The sequence below is a fragment of the Oreochromis aureus genome, unplaced genomic scaffold, assembly GCF_013358895.1.
Source record: "Oreochromis aureus strain Israel breed Guangdong unplaced genomic scaffold, ZZ_aureus HiC_scaffold_54, whole genome shotgun sequence".
NCBI lineage: Eukaryota > Metazoa > Chordata > Actinopteri > Cichliformes > Cichlidae > Oreochromis > Oreochromis aureus.
Window position 1 is genome coordinate 97,577 of NW_024108952.1, and position 16,161 is coordinate 113,737.

The following is a 16,161-nucleotide window of genomic DNA, read 5'->3' on the forward strand; positions in this document are numbered from 1 at the left end:
TGTTTGAGCCAATAGAGTCACAGTAACGATGTCACGTTCACGTTACGTCAACCAATCAGACGTAATGCCAAAACCCATGTGGGCCCAAATTTACTGCATGTGACGTCTGTCCAGTCACGTGTCTATAGGTGGGTCTAAAATGGAGGTTGTTGACGGAAAACGACTCTGATGCGGCTAGGTAGGCGTGGTAACTGCTGATAATCACATGGCTACCGGCGAAAATAACGGAGGAAATCTGGACGGTAAGCCAATTTCTGTCTTAGCGCATTTGCGCCGCTGTGTGCTTTTGTGGTCTTCTTTTGCGGCTCATTCAGAGAATTTTGGTCAGAGTGTGGTGAAACTTGGTGTTTGGAATTGGTGATAGCTCTGGAAGGTAACCAGCTTTTCTTTAGACGGTTACATGAAGTCTGGAGAATTTCTGGTTCGCCTTGTTTGTTTAGCGGACTTGTGCGCATTTACATAACTGCTCGTTTAATCATGGCTTGTTTTCGGTGAGTTTGGTGGTTGTAGAAATGGTTTATATGACATTTTAGCTGAGATTCAGAGGTTTCTGTGGATACCACACGTCTGGACTTATATTTCTCACCCCGTGTTATAACCGATTAAACGTGATCTCCTCCTTTTTGCTCGCGGTACCGGGGGCGTGGGGCTTAAAGCACTTGTTGCAGGCTGCTGAGTTTGCATCTTTTGCTGTGAAGTACAGCCAGACTTTTGACCGCTTTGCCTTGGGCATTTTTAATATGTAGCTCTGCTCTAAAAGAACGTACGTACCTGGGCCCGCCTACTATGCTTGTAAAGGTAAAATGATTGGCTAGAATCCAAAGTGTATGACATCTCAAGAAAGAAAAAGCACCGAAATAAAGCACCGAAATGTGCGCTGCTTTTTGGTCTGGTTACTACCGTTTATGTCAGAACTGGTGCCATCATGGCACCGGAAACCGGTACCCATCCCTAATGACACCAAATCATTTCCATGTTCCGTGTCTGAACACTTCCTTTTCCCACCATCAGTGAAAACAAGTTTATGACATGACACAGGCTGTACTGACAGTTTATTCCCTTCACATTCTCACCAACACATTTCAGTAATCACTCACAAGTAGTGTCCATGCAACCGAGCGTGAGCTCACGCTAGCATACTGTGAGCCCACCAGCCAGCAACACAGCTCAAACTCTGCACATGTTTGTGGTTTGTTGAAATGTACCAACTGGGAACCAGTCTGAACTCAAGTTGACAAAGTCACAACATTTACGGTACACGTTTAGACTCCCACTCACTCATGAATCACCCGTTTGGTGGAGTTTCTCTTCTGAACACTCAGGAACCTGTCTGCTGGGTGGAAAATGAAACAAACTGTATCAAAAGATTTCTCCAGGGTGTGTCTGTGAGAGCAACGAGCCAACCTCCCTGTGATGGACAGCCACCCTCAGCAAACAGAATACTGTAAAGGTCAAACTGTCCAAGCCTCCGATCACAAATACTGTTACAAAAGACATTTATAAAAGGATGAGCCATAGAGAGCAGCCACAGATATTAGAAGACAGTTTGTTCCTACTGGCAGCAGATCAGGGCAACTGAGATTCTCCAACTCAAATCAGGGTTCATAAACCAGCTGTGCTCGTCAACATGACAAGACGACCAAATCTGCTGGTTTGATTCCATTTTCACGTAAACTTTCACGTGGCAAGATTCTCTTCCACTTATCAGGATTGCGGGGATGCTGGAGCGTATCCCAGCTACCACAGGGCGAGAGGCGGGGCACGCCCCCGACAGGTCTGTCACAGGGCGAGCAACCATTCAAACCTGTGGGCCATTCACAATCACCAGTTAACCTAACCAACTGGGATGTTCTGAGAGTACCGGGAGAGAACCCACACAAACAAAACACAGCAAGGCCGGACGGTGGAGTCGAACTCAGGACCTAACCGTGCCACCATATTTATATATAGAAGAGTGTTCTAACAGAAACACATTTCAATGCAACACATATTCACATATTTACTTTTATTTACTTCCATGCATGTGAGATGCATCTTACATGGCCCATTAATGCATGGGAAACTGTTCACAGGCATTTTAACACTGCACATCATTCTGATATCCTGGAGGTCACCGGCAGTGATCGTGTGCTCCTACACTGTTTGGACAGAGCTGGTCCTGGTTTTTAAGGCCCTACATCCAGTCACATGTCACCCATGTGATGCAGGGTCGCTTCCAAAGTCAAACAGACCCTTGAGTCCCGGCCTAAAGGCCATTCAGATGAAGACAGTATACCCATGTGCTTTTAACTTCACGCTATAGATGGACCCTGGATTTGTTTGGAGAGAATCCACAGTTACTGTCAGCAGTCTAGTCTGTTGGCTGCTGTTCTGATCTGCTACATCATACTAAGATAGAAACAACACGGATACAGATAATATAAAACAAGGGGTTTCTTCTATGTACAAGAGTCCTTTTGAGGGTTTTAGTCAACCCTGTTCATCTCCTTCAGAAATACACTTCTGCTCTTGATTCTGTGTGCCGCACAGGTCGCCATGTCCATGCATTTGATTTTCCTCTGAGTGTGTGTGTGTGTGTGTGTGTGTCAGTGTGTGCGCGCGCGTGTGTGTGTGTTTTCCTGCCCGTCTACTTGTGTTCTTTAGTAGGGGCAAAGTAGAGCTCCATGGGTTTGTTGACCTTCCAGTACTTTTCACTGACCAGTTCCAGGGAGAAGGAACCATTCAGAACCTGTGGACAGAGTTCAACACGTCATTTCCCAAACACACTGAATCACACAGTATTTTGAATGTAGCCATTGAATCTGTTGTTGTTACTGTGAACTGTTTTTGCACATAGAGAAGCTGAACCTGCTGTCTCACCTTTGTGCACATCCCTTTACAACATCATACGTCTACATTAAATGTGCCAAGTGCCAGTGTTTTACATCATTTCCTCAGGGATTAAAAAAAGTGAATAAGTGGTTAGCGCCCCCTAGTGTGGTGCCTCGGTGACTACAGCCAAAGTGAATTCTTCCACTTTAAAAATAAAACCACAAAGCTAAACCTTGGTATAGTAATAATAATTCTATACAATATAACGTGTTTTATTTTTGCGCCAGTCCCTAACACTGTAAGAAAAAAATTAAAAATTGGAAAAATTAAAAGCTAATGGCCACCAGATTATCATACTGTGGGTGCAAAAACTCTTCCGGTCCTACAGAACTCTGTGGGACGCCAGCCTTCAGTCCACGTCTGTGTGATTTAGCCAATCACTGTGGATCACAGTGAAAAAGACAGGATAGCTATATGTGTAGTAAAGCTGAGTGTCTGTGTGGGTGCTCACAGTGAACTGGTTTCCAGCTGTAGGTATGTAGATGGTGTACTGTTTCTCTGAAGCTGCCTCCACATTAACAGGACTGGCTTCAGCATTTCTCCTCAGCTCCTCCAGAGCCAGTCGCACAGCCAGGTATTTAGACAGGTGATCCACTGTGGCGTTACCGGACGTCTTTATGTAGCGAGGGACAAACTCCACACTGTGCAGACACAAACGCACTCGTGTGAATATGTGCAGGAACTGGATTTTCAGAGCTAACACATTCAGTGTCTGCCTACCTGTTGTGACCGTCATCCTTCTCCATCAGGGTGGGGTGTGGCCTAAAGACCAGCTCTATTTCACTGGCACCACCATCAATCACCGAGTCCCCGCCCCCGTTCTCAGCAGCGTTATCCATGTCCAAACCGCTGTCGTCGCTCGTCTTGGTGCGCTTGATGCTCGGCCCAGCCTCCTACAGAACCACGGTTAAAGATGAAGAGAGATCGTTTGTGAAGGGAACACCCATCCTAAAAATCACTGTGGTCCTCACACTCGTGTGTACGTCTCTTTTCCACTCGCCACGATTTTCAGGGTTTCCCATTAGGTCTCAGCTCCTGTTACCAGTAACTAAAACTGAAACTGCTTGGCCATGATTCCAGGACGATCCGAGCGAGCACTAAAATGTGACGTCGCCAAATTGCATCCACCGATTGGCTGTTCAGTGGCGTCACTCAAGGAGTCATGAGACCGTCTTGTTCACGAAAATCAAAACCGCTGTTTTTTTAAACCCAGCCACACCATGGTCCCCGAGTCTGACGAGAAGCCACAGATCGAGCATCAGGTACATCAACGTGGCGCATATTAATTATGCCACAGACGCCTAACCGTGTTGCTATGACAACAACCACGCACATCAGGTGGTTCTGGACTGTAACGAAATTTGAAATAAGGGGATAGGAACAGGAAAAGTGTAAACTTCAGCCTCATTTTCAAGCACACACATTCTGTAGACATAGAGTTTTTTTCTTTTTTCTCTTGTTATTTCAGTTATATTTGCAAGTTTGAAATAAATTCTATCCATCTCTATCTATCTTTATGGGGAACCAGTCAATCCGAGTCGAGTCGTGGCAATTCACTCGTCACACCAGTCTGTTGGTAAACGTTGTTCTTGGGGAGGTTAAAAAAATCGATTTCCCAATTCAAATAGATTTTAGTTTGAATAAAGTGATACCGATTCATTAAATCCTGAATGATTTTTAAATATAAATGTATTTTATCAGAAACTCCAGAATCTCAGCTTAAAGCTCACAAAACTATTTCAACAACCATCAAACAGCTGAAACATTAAATGAGAGCAGGTAAACTGATTCCACACAAAGACGTAAACACCGAGTGTGGATCGTTCACCCGCCGGCACGTACACAGACACGCCGTTGGCGCTGAAAGCCAACAGCTCACAGATTCTGAGCTGCAGGTTTTGTCGCTCTGACCAAAATTCACTGAATCAGCAGCAAAAGAAGATCCAAACTACGCTCCACATTTGATAAACATGGTCATGATTCATGGTTTTCTTCAGTTTTTGATCTACTGCAGAATATTTTTAAGGTTATCTGCTATAAAAAGCCAGGCCAGGAAAATCTCCATGTTTTTCTGTGTTTGATCTTCAGTTACTTTGACACAGAGACATCTGATGTGATGCTGTGATGCTCTGATGAAGTCTCACGGTGTCAGCTTTGTTTTTATACACATATAAAAATATGGAGATGTGCTGATAAATGATCCGAATTATAATATTTCTGACTGAGTAAACACTGAATCAATGGGGACCTTGTGAATCGATGACAGAAGCCAGTGATGACACCCAGCCCTAGTTGTTCTGCTCTAAATTAAAATAAAGAAAATGAAGACAAAGACACTAATGCCTCTGTTCCAGTAGTGCCTAATCAACTACACTCGGCTTAGGTTGTTTTCCATTACAACTGAGTCAATGTGGGTGGGGTTGTTATAGCAACGCAGCCTGAAAGTCCTGCATGTAGCTTGTACCAGGTAATAACACCTAATGGAAAATCCTAAAACCAAGTCCAGTTGAACCAAACAGGTACAAGTGGAAGAGAGGCTTAAGCGGTACACAGAAAGCATCCATGTATACCACGTCATACCTGGTTGCTGTGGACGGAAGCGTTGCTACAGTGGGACGAGTCTCCATTATCCTCAGCTCCACTGCCGTTCTCCACTGTGTGTCTCTTACCACGCTGTAGTCTGACACAGAGGTAACTCTCATTCATTGAAATGGACTGAGTTTAATGTGAGTATTTGGAGTATTTGTACGTGTCCTTTACCTGGTCATAGCCTGTATCTTCAGCCCTTCTTCTATGCTGTGGGATAAGGCTTGCTGGTTGTTGTGTTTGCTGATGCGGGCCAAAACTCTTTCCTGGTGGGCTTCGTACTCGTCACGGCTCGGGTAAATCTTACCTGAAAGTAGATAAATGCAGGATTATTCCCTACCATCGAAAGACTTCACACACCATGTCCACACGTAAAGGAACAGGAAATACCTATGTTTTATATATATATATATATATATATTTATATTAGGGGTGCAACAATACTCATATCGATATTGAACCGTTCGATACAGTGCTTTCGGTTCGGTACGCATATGTATCGAACAATACAAAATTTTTAATTTATTTTATCAAGTTTTCTTCTGACGATGCTGTCTGTGTTAAGAGCTCAGTGGATCTGCGTTCGACTACTCCGCCTAGGCTGCACTGTCGAGCACAGATCCACTGAGCGCAGCGCAAGCTAGTGAGACAGAAGCTAAGCTCGTTGCAACATGGCAACTAGGGGTGGTAGGGCTGTTCGATATAACGATATATATCGGATGACGATATAAAAACGTCTATCGTTTCATTTTACGCTATCGTTTGTTTCGTGGTGTCGCAAAATAAACTGTTTACGGCAATATTTTTTCATTATTTTGATGGTCACTGTAGTGGCTATATTAATTTCCTAAAGTTCTGTCTTTCTCTTATGTTTAATATAACCACACTACAGACGGACAAGCGCTTGTTTTTATGCGTTGTCATTAGCAACAACGACGGTAAAACCACCTCGTGTCCGCTTGTTTATTTTCCACATAAACCTTTCACAATAAAGCTCAAGATCCTGTTGAGACTTTTCAAAATAAACTGAATCACGTGAAAGATGCAGAGTATTTACGGATGAGAAGCAAAAAGAGCCGTCAGGTGCTAAAAATAAACCTTAGACTCAAACGTTAGAACAGGCTTTTCCCCGCAGCACGCTGTGTAATAAATACTCACAAAGAAAAGCAGCGGCCGTTACAACCTATGTCTAAAATGTGTCGTTTCATGCATCAGTTAAAACACTGGACTCCAGGTGCGACGCCCAGCTGGAAACACTTCACGCAAGTCGAGCTGCCCGACATTCACAGAATTTACAGAAAATGTTACATTTTTGTGATTTATATCGTTATCGGACGATAGATGTCTTAATATCGGGATATGAGATTTTGGTCATATCGCACAGCCCTAAGGGGTGGATTTTAATAATCGATTCATCGATTAAAATCGATTCTAGCTTGGATAACATGAAATCGATTCATTAAAATCCTGAATCGATTTTTTAATATAAATTTATTTTGCCCGAAACGGCAGAATCTCAGGTTAAACCTCACAAAATTTCAACAACCACCAAACAGCTAAGACAGTAAATGAGAGCAGGAACACGGATTCTGCGCAAGGACGTAAACACACAGCGCAACCCGCGGATCAGAATCAGTGAGATGTCGCCTTTCTCACCCGACGGGCGCTGCAGCTTTAAGCGGCTGCGCGCGCTCCCGCGGACGGCAATCACTTTCTGGCAGACAATCACTTTTTGGCACAACAACTGCACGGACACGGTCGGGGCTGAAAGCCGACAGCTCGCTGATTCTGATCTGTCGGCGGGTCCGCGTTTTGTGTTCACGCCCTTTTTGCGCTGATTCTAAAGCTGTTAGTTTTATCTCTCTCCAAACAATATTGACTGAACCAGCAGCAAAAGAAGATCCAAACTACGCTTCACATAAACATCGTCATGAAATCACTCTGACTTTTACTGTTTTGCTTCCACCAGATAAAAATCACACTTCATGCACAGCTCTCTCTCTCTCTGTCTCTCTCCTTCAAGAACAGTTTCCCCGTCTAAAAATCTGTTTTCTGCATTATTCGCTTGCTTGTTACGCACAAGTCTACTGTTGTTTACAGCGCTGTCGGCCGCTGTTTTTTTTTTTTTTTTTTACATACTTCCGAAAAGAAAACGTAATTTCTGCCGTTCAATACTGAACAAATTTAAACTTTTTAAAATTATGCAAAATGCAAAACGCTTGGTGTCTCTAATAAAACCGCTGTAACGTCAGAGGTAACGTTCATATGTTGATTAATGGTTTTCTTTCGTTTTTGATGTACTGCAGAATATTTTTATAAAATCCCAGGCCAGGAAAACCACCTTCATGTTTTTCTGTCTTTTATTCTCAGCTACTTTGACACAAAGGCATCTGCTGTGACGCTCACACCTTTGATAAAGTCTTGCATGTGTCAGCTTCCTTTTTATAGATACAAAAATATGTAAATGTACTGATCTGAATTATAATATTTCTGACTGTCAAAATTTCCCAGATTCAAATTGAATTTAATTGAATCGAATCGAATTGAATTGAATAGAATCGAATCGGGACCTTGTGAATCGGAAACGAATCGATTCTAGAAATCAGTGACGATACCCAGCCCTAATGGCAACTGCCTCAACGCTACCCGAAATTGAACCTCCCCCACCCTCATTCAGATCTGGCGTTTGGAACTATTTTGGTTTTCATGTGAAGTATGACCCTGATGGATAAAAGTAAAACAGTATGTCGGATGTGCCACGCAATCCTCAATTACATTGGTGGGAACTATTGCGTTAGCGCAGTTAGCTCGTTAACGTGTCGACGCCGTCCAGCCTCACACAGGGGGTGATCCGCGGTAACTCGTTAAGGGAGATCTGCCGCGTTATGGCGTTAATGTCATTTTAACGAGATTAACGCTGACAGCACTAGTGGGAACACAACGAATATGACTGCACATTTACGCCAACATCATCCTAGTGCAAAGACAAGTGGAAGCAGACAAAAACAACAAGCACTCATGCTACAAACTTTACCCGAGTCATTTAGACAGCCGTTAGCACATGATTCTCCTTATGGGGACCTGATATGTTTAATATGCTGCTGAGAATATACCCCAGAAGAAGGGTATAGTATAGCTTTTATTTTGGAAAGAGCCATTTCTCTGTAATAAACTCTCTTTTCCAAAGATGAGGGATTTCTCGATCTGATAGATTTATTTCTTTTTTTATTATTTTGTTGTTTCAGCAACATTAAATTTAAAAACTGTACTTTTGAGTTAAAATATATATTTATAATTTTAATAAATGACAAATTAAAAGGCATGAACATTTTTTGTATCGAAAAATATCGAACCGTGACACCAAAGTATTGAACCGAACCGGGAATTTTGTGTATCCTTGCACCCCTAAAATATATATATATATATATATATATATATATATATATATATATATATATATATATATACATATATATATATATAAAATGTTTTCAGACTGTTTGTGTCTTACAGGTAGAGCTGGGCGATATAAGATTTTTCATATCACGATATGCTTTTTTTTTTCATTTCAGGCGATAACGATATATATCACGATATAAGCCAAATAACTATATTTGTAAGATTTAAATGTGCCGTTGCTCACAAGTAAAATGTGAAATAATTAGCAGCTTGTTTTAATTAAAATATTTATTTCCCATAATAAGTTCAACAGGGTAGATGTACTTAAGGAACATGAGACTTCAGTTTCAGATAAATAAAGGCAAATATTGCAAACTACACAAAAGGCAGCCGCTAAAGCGTTTAAGTTTCAAAATAGAACAAACAAAACAGACTAAATTGTCAATTCCACTTAGAAACAAAATATTAATTCTAAAAATAAATCTTAGGCCGTTTTACAGAAGAACAGACAAAATTGACTAACTTTTGTCAATATCAAATAAACTGAGAACTAAAAGGAAATTCTCAATCTCTCCTTGTTGTATAGCTTAGCTTTTCAAACAGTTTTAACAGTGACTTTAGTCTGAAAAAAGCCGAATGACGAATTAGCGCTTTCAGTCAGAGATTGAGCATGCACCGCTTTATTGTATTTCCAGACTTGCTTTCGGCACAATTTACAGTGCGCGCTACTCTGTTTTTTGTCAGACTTGAAATACCTTCACACTACGGAACTTCTGTGGCCCTTCCGTTCAACAAGCTCTCCTGCATTGGAACCATCATCTGTTTTTTCTTCGGTAACCTTCGCTCACGCTGTCGGTTGATTTTTCTCTAGTCGGCAAACTCCTTTCCTTCATTACCCGGGCAGCACGGCTGCAAAAACAAATACACATGTGCGCCTTGGCGCTTGTGCTGTACGTAACAAGTCACGTGACGTGACGCTGCGGCTGTGATTGGTTCGGCTCTGCGCTACTTAATTTGGATTGGCTGTTCTTTTTTTTCTTTTTTTTTTAAGAGGACAAGAGAGATACCTATCGCAATAGTTTAATTTTTCTATCAAGAAAAAGTTATTTTGCAATACATATCGTTATCGTTTTATCGCCCAGCTCTACTTACAGGTAATGAAGGCTGTGTTTAAAAAATATTTTTTTTGTATTATTTGTCATGTTTCTGTAAAGAAAACCTGAGTATGAACCAAATAGTGATTTTGGAGAATTGTTGATTGTTGTGACCTTAGGATGTGCACATGACTCAGTGGTAATTGATGGGTGTACAACACAGCAGGTTAGCTCATATAAATACTCAGGCATCTACATGGATACATTTTTTTTAAATGGAAAGGTTGTGTTGGCTTTTTCTGTGAGAAATTAGCTCAAAGACTACAAAGAGAACCAGTCTCTCCAGTCAAAATATGAAAAAGATTGTGATTCATCAGGATCATAAAACTGTCTTTTCTGCAGTACGAGCCGTTACCCTCAGGGAGACGGTACAGAGCAAAGAAAACAAAGCAGCAGAAACTCTCGTTCGTCCCTACATCTGCTGCACTTTTAAATAAGGACTTGGCACTATTTAAACCTCTGGAGCAACATCGCTGTGTAACTGAACACTTGCTGGCATCGTGTCACAGGAAACAAAGGTGTATTGATGAACCCATTCACTTATTTATGGATTGATCTTTGTTGCTGATTTCATTATACAAATGCTGCCAAGTTTCTGCTTCTTCCACAGTTGAGTGAAAATGACACAACATGTTCTTCCTGCAGTGCATTAAGAAACCATCAACATGTGGATGTAAAGCACAAATTTAGCTTTCCTGACGTCACTTACTAATCAGAGCATCAAAATTGGGGTCTGGGCGCAGCGATCTCTTGGACACCAGCTTCTTACGACAGGTAGGACACTCTTTATTACTGTGGAGACAGCAAACGGCATCAGTGCCACTTCCACATGAACAACAGGTAATCATGCACAACATCTTAGTTGCTTTCTAGCGTCTGTATCGGTGTTATGAAAGCAAAACCCGTGACCTGTGAAAGCCTGAACAACAACATGTAAACTAGCAACAACAGACCAAGTGACAGTATGTGAAAACAGTATATCGAAAACAAGGAAAATTCATACCACACTGAGGCCGTGCTAGCCCATCAGCATGAGACGATGCTCAGACTGTTACTGTGCATCTGAATGCTTAATGCCTATATCTGCAAGTGTGAGGGAAGCAGGTGCTGTGATTGTAAGATGGTCACCCTCACACGTCAACCTTTAGGTGAGAAGCTTTGGCTTTTTGAACCAGTCTCAGTGCTGTATCATTACTATGCAGATAATAGGATAAGATAAGATAAGTGATCCCACGTCGTGATCCCATGATGGGGAAATTTTTGCGTTACCTCAGCTCAGGTACAGATATCAGAAGGAAAATACAAAAAATACAAATAAGTACAAACAATGAAAAATAAGTAACATAATACACTATATACATATATATATACACAATATATAATATCCTGTGACGTGGGTGCAATGTGTTTCATTAGCCATGTTTTAGTGCCATTTAAAGAGAGAGTGGATTTGGAAAGAGCAACTCATTGATAAAAAGTTGAAACTAATTTCCTGGGCTAAATTTGGCCGTTAACTCGTTAAAGCTCGCTTTAACCAATACCAATCATGGAAGGCTACACAGGCTTCCTGACAGGTTGCACAGATGCCCTGTGACTTCACTGCTGCTCTCTCTGTCCAGCTGTGACGGTCATATTACTCAGGTGTTCCCGTGCAGATACAGGAGCTAAAGCTTCAACACTCACCCAGATCTCAAAGCTGTGATGATGCAATCAGCACAGAAGCGATGCAAACATTCTTTGGTCGTCATTGTGTTCTTCAGCATGTCCAGACAGATAGGACACATAAGTTCACTGTGCAAGGACCTGGGTGACACTGCTATTTCCAGTCCATCTGTGATAGCCTCCTGTGTGTGGCAGAAGGAAGCACACAGACTGAGGTTAGCACCAAGACAAACCAGGCCTAACAATCACAAACACAGCCGTGCCACAGGCTGACTGTGATGAGGTGGTATTAATGATTACCTGTGGAGTCCTCTGTAGCTCGTACAGACTCAGCTCCCAAGTCTTGCTGAGGGGTTGGACCCCATTGGTCTGAACTGTCTGAGTCATCACTGGACCTCTGAGAAACAGAAAGGAAAAATGGAGACCCTTCTGCAAATCAATGATAACGAGTTAGTGACTCCAAGTTAATGGTAAACACAGCACACTTTTCTATTGTCACACATAAACATGTAATCTGTAATGCCAATGAGTAATATCATTGACATTACATTGACATTAATATAGTAAGTTAAGCTGCCAGTAAGTTTTTATAGAATTAGAAAACAATGTGTTTACAGTGTCTATTTTATCAAATCACCATCTAAGCTCAGAACAGAATAGAAATATCCTTTATTGTGCCTCACTGGGGAAATTCAGGTGTCGCTGACAGGCAGACGGGGCATGCAGATTAAAATACTGTTTAAACTTGTGGGTGCTGAATTCTCTCACAGACTTTAATTCAGGACTCTTGGAGGGACTCGTCTCTTGCATGCTCTCTTTATAGTCTGCATTCATGGAAAGGACTAAGATTTTTTTTACTTTCCAGACTGAAGCAACTAAATGCATTTCTTGGATAGCAGTTGGAAACATCGCCTTCAACAGCATTTCATTGTCATGTTATCATTTTAACAAATATAACTCTTTAGATGTAATAGGGTTGTTAGGAATCTTTATGGTCTTGTTTTATCTAGACGTAGGGTTTGGCGATATGGCCTAAAATCCATATCGCGGTATAATTTGAAGCATGTGCGGTAACAATATATCTCACGATATGTTCTTTTCTTCTGTATACTATATTTTCCGCACTACAAGGCGCACTTACAATCCTTTAATTTTTTCAAAAATCGACAGTGCGCCTTATAATCCGGTGCACCTTATGTATGAATTCCAGTTGCACTAACTGACCTCGAACCGATTTTATGTGCTACACGGCACTCAAAAATCTGTCAAAAATGTTTTAGCACGACTTTGTTAAGCTATGAAGCCGCACCGCTTGATGGATTGTTGGAGGATTACGGCTACCGGCTCACCTTCAGGTCCCAAAGTCAAACGAACACTGCGGCATCACTGAGAGCTAAAAACTGTCTAAATTCTTTCATCTGTAATAAAATAATCAGCGTTGCTGCTTTACCAGGTGTAACAATTAAGTTTAACATCCAGGCATCCATGAAAACAGTATTTATTAAATTTAACAGAGTTAGAAGTTAGCAGGAAGTTAGCTCGCTAGCTTCCACCTAAACATGATATAGCATGTCCTGACTGAGAGATTTCTGACAACATTCAAACGTACAGCTCTGCTATCACTTCCAACATAAATGAAGACAGAAAACTAAACAGCAGTGACGTTTGTAGGGTTACTGAAGTTGGACTAGCTGGTATATAATGATGTGCTACGTGATCGCTAGTGACACAGCTATGTTAGCATAAACACAGTGAAGCTGGAGGATGAACGCTAACTTTTTTCCACTCGATAAAAGTTAACGTGAGGGTTCCCGATGGATAGGGACAAATGCAATTGCATGGCAGGATGCTGTAAACGGACCAAACTTCAGTCAGGAGAACAACTGAGATAATCCATCCACAATACGAGGTTAGTCATTAATATACTGGAACAACATGGGAATAGAGCAGCTGCGAGAGAATTCAACATTAATGAATCAATGGTACGGAAATGGAGGAAGTGCAGTTTCTGGCTTTCCTCATATTCCAAAACGTGCTTCGTCTCTTCGCTATTACTGTCACACAGCATAATTTCCAAATGATATTGCTTACAGCCGCTGCGACGCTTTCGACCAAAACAGGCACAGCTTGATGACACCATCAACATGCGCTATCGCAGTAGAGCGGTATAGTCAAAATCTCATACCTCCCACCCATATTTAGACGCTTCAGTGTGATCCTTATTAGATGTCATCTTTACACTTAAAGCACACATCCAACTGTTACATGGTTACATGATGCAGGGATGCTGCATCACAGCTAATGCAAAGAGAAATTGTATGCTTTTGTTTAAGGGAAACCCGTCTATGAAATGATTATGAGTGGGTACCATCATGACACCTCGGACACACAGAAGCCCTTGTATACCTCTCACTGGTATCCACACAGGTACTAATACCCCAGTACTTGGCTTGGCTCGACTCAACTCGGTTTTTAGGCTTTTCCATTAGGTGCTAGAACTTGTTACTAGATACTTTTTTAGTACTTATTTGGCCGAGCGATCTGAAAATGTGGTGTCAACAGACTCCCACCGATTGGCTAGTCAGTAGGGTCGCTCGATGAGTCACGACTCCTTCACGATAATCCAAGCCAAGCCGAAACTGGACAACAAGGGAAAAGGATACACAAAAAACAACACTGTGGTGTCTGATGAAAACTCATACGCCAAACAGCAGGCATTTCACATGTCGCAAACAAATGACATCACGGGGTCAGTATAACGACTCCATGCACATTAGGTGGTACTCCACTGAAAAATGGAAAATTATTTCTAATTCTTAACTGGGCTGATGTGTTTGGTGCTCACGACACATGGGTTTGTGTAACCTGAGCATATGGATCACTCCTAATAACAGTTTGTATATGTACAGATAATACAAGAAACCAGTGATATTTGTGTTATATGGGGCTGTTTTGTCGTGGGTCTGAGAGGTTTTTCTTGTCAGAATGTTATATTGTATATATGTGTGTCTGTCTTACAGTGTACTGTCATAATGTAAAGAATGAAATGTAATGAAGACCTTAATAAGCTTCAATATAAACGTCTGTGCCTCCCTGCTTGGCCTTATTTCTCTGTCTTGTCACGCTGCTGTTGCGTCTCCTTCCTGTGGCTCATTTGGGTGTTTGCAGCTTTGCTCCTTATTACCTGTTGGCCTCTGTCTTTGTTTTGGTTTTGCGTGAACAACAACATGGCAAAGACTACCCAAAATGCATTGCGATACCCAGTACTAAAGAGGTGAAAATGGGGGTGGTTCACATAAAACACAACGAGCGGTTTGAAAGGCAAGCTACACAACATTTCCACATATGAAGCCTAAAACATCAATAAACACAGTACAATGGGACGTAAAACTGGGGCTGCGTTGACCAGTACCAGTACACGATCCATGACGTGTTTGTACTGCAATCATTAATCTGTGTCCATAAACAAAACCGTGTGTGCAGCACACATTCAAATTAGACACGGTTTCTACGGCTGTTAGCATTTACACAGGTTTTCTAAAACGCACAGGCAGCTGAGTCGACTCTAATATTCATTTTCCACCAAGCTATTAGTGTTAGCTCATCAACTGTGGTTCACGGGCAGACCTCGCGCACAGATTTCAATGAATCCACGGTGCTCGGCTGCTAACCACGGGCTACCGAAGAGGCTAGCTGCTCCTCGCAGCGCTAACGCCAGAAAGGAGCTGAACACAGACCGCACGATCGTGGCGGACACTCACCTCGTTTCCCTTTAAATAGCACACACAATTATACGACGAGTTATTCAATAAAATTCTCGGAACGGAGTCACGAATGTAATTTGTGGCTGTGACAGAGGGGAAAACAACAACAGACGAAGAGCCGAGCACCGCTGTCCTGAGCTGAGCTGTGCGGCTGTCCAGCCTCCAGAGAACAGCGTGAAACAACCGCAAACTGACGCCTGGAGCTTTTTAATCACAACTTCCGACACAGGAGCGAAGCAGGGATCCAGGTGGAAACACCATTTTTTCCATACTTACATTTTCAGTTGTAAGAGACGATCCAGCCAGCGCGTTTAGGCGAAGGCAATATGGCGGACACACAAGAAGCAACGTAACCTGGGAAACCGAGTCCTGTGCTAGAGGGGCCTGATCAGAAGGCGACATCTGTACACATCAATGACTGTAGAAGTCACTGCTACACACCCATCACCCAAACCTCCCATCAAAATCAGTAACAACAAAAACCAGCTTCGCCTAATTATGGCCTATTGTCTTATTACTTATTACTTATTACTGTATACTACTTTCCAGGGCACACTGTTGGAACACTTTATTATATGTTAGGTCTTGTCTTGTTATATCCTGTATGTTACCTATAATGCCTTAAGATTACCTGCACCTTTTTTTTTTTCTTTTTCTTTTTTTTTAATATTACCTTATTGTTAGGACTGTTTTTGTTGTGCATCTGCACTTTATTGTTGTCGATG

The 16,161-nt window shown here is 41.9% G+C and overlaps 1 protein-coding gene across 2 annotated transcripts; it reads right to left on the reverse strand.

The window, feature by feature from the left end:
• Positions 1–1,035: 1,035 nt before the first annotated feature.
• Positions 1,036–15,812, reverse strand: rnf2 (ring finger protein 2). 2 transcript variants are annotated; one of them, XM_031730397.2, is made up of 9 exons: positions 15,713–15,812; positions 11,973–12,069; positions 11,694–11,854; positions 10,720–10,802; positions 5,632–5,764; positions 5,452–5,551; positions 3,592–3,764; positions 3,323–3,512; positions 1,036–2,728 (listed from the first exon to the last, which is right to left on the reverse strand). In XM_031730397.2, the coding sequence occupies exons 2-9, from the start codon at positions 12,057–12,059 to the stop codon at positions 2,627–2,629; spliced, it is 1,029 nt and encodes a 342-aa protein (XP_031586257.1). In that variant the 5' UTR covers positions 12,060–12,069; positions 15,713–15,812; the 3' UTR covers positions 1,036–2,626. The 2 variants fall into 2 exon arrangements, with proteins under 2 accessions (XP_031586257.1, XP_031586258.1); XM_031730398.2 differs by having other exon boundaries at positions 11,973–12,101; positions 15,713–15,780.
• Positions 15,813–16,161: the final 349 nt, after the last annotated feature.

What these genes read in the sequence shown, in the direction of transcription:
- rnf2 (XM_031730397.2), bottom strand. Translation starts at nt 12,059, where the DNA reads ATGACTCAGACAGTTCAGACCAATGGGGTCCAACCCCTCAGCAAGACT. An exon ending in AAGATACAGGCTATGACCAG is followed by an intron (nt 5,552 to 5,631) that starts GTAAAGGACACG and finishes CCTCTGTGTCAG; the next exon opens with ACTACAGCGTGGTAAGAGAC. An exon ending in AAGGATGACGGTCACAACAG is followed by an intron (nt 3,513 to 3,591) that starts GTAGGCAGACAC and finishes GTGTCTGCACAG; the next exon opens with TGTGGAGTTTGTCCCTCGCT.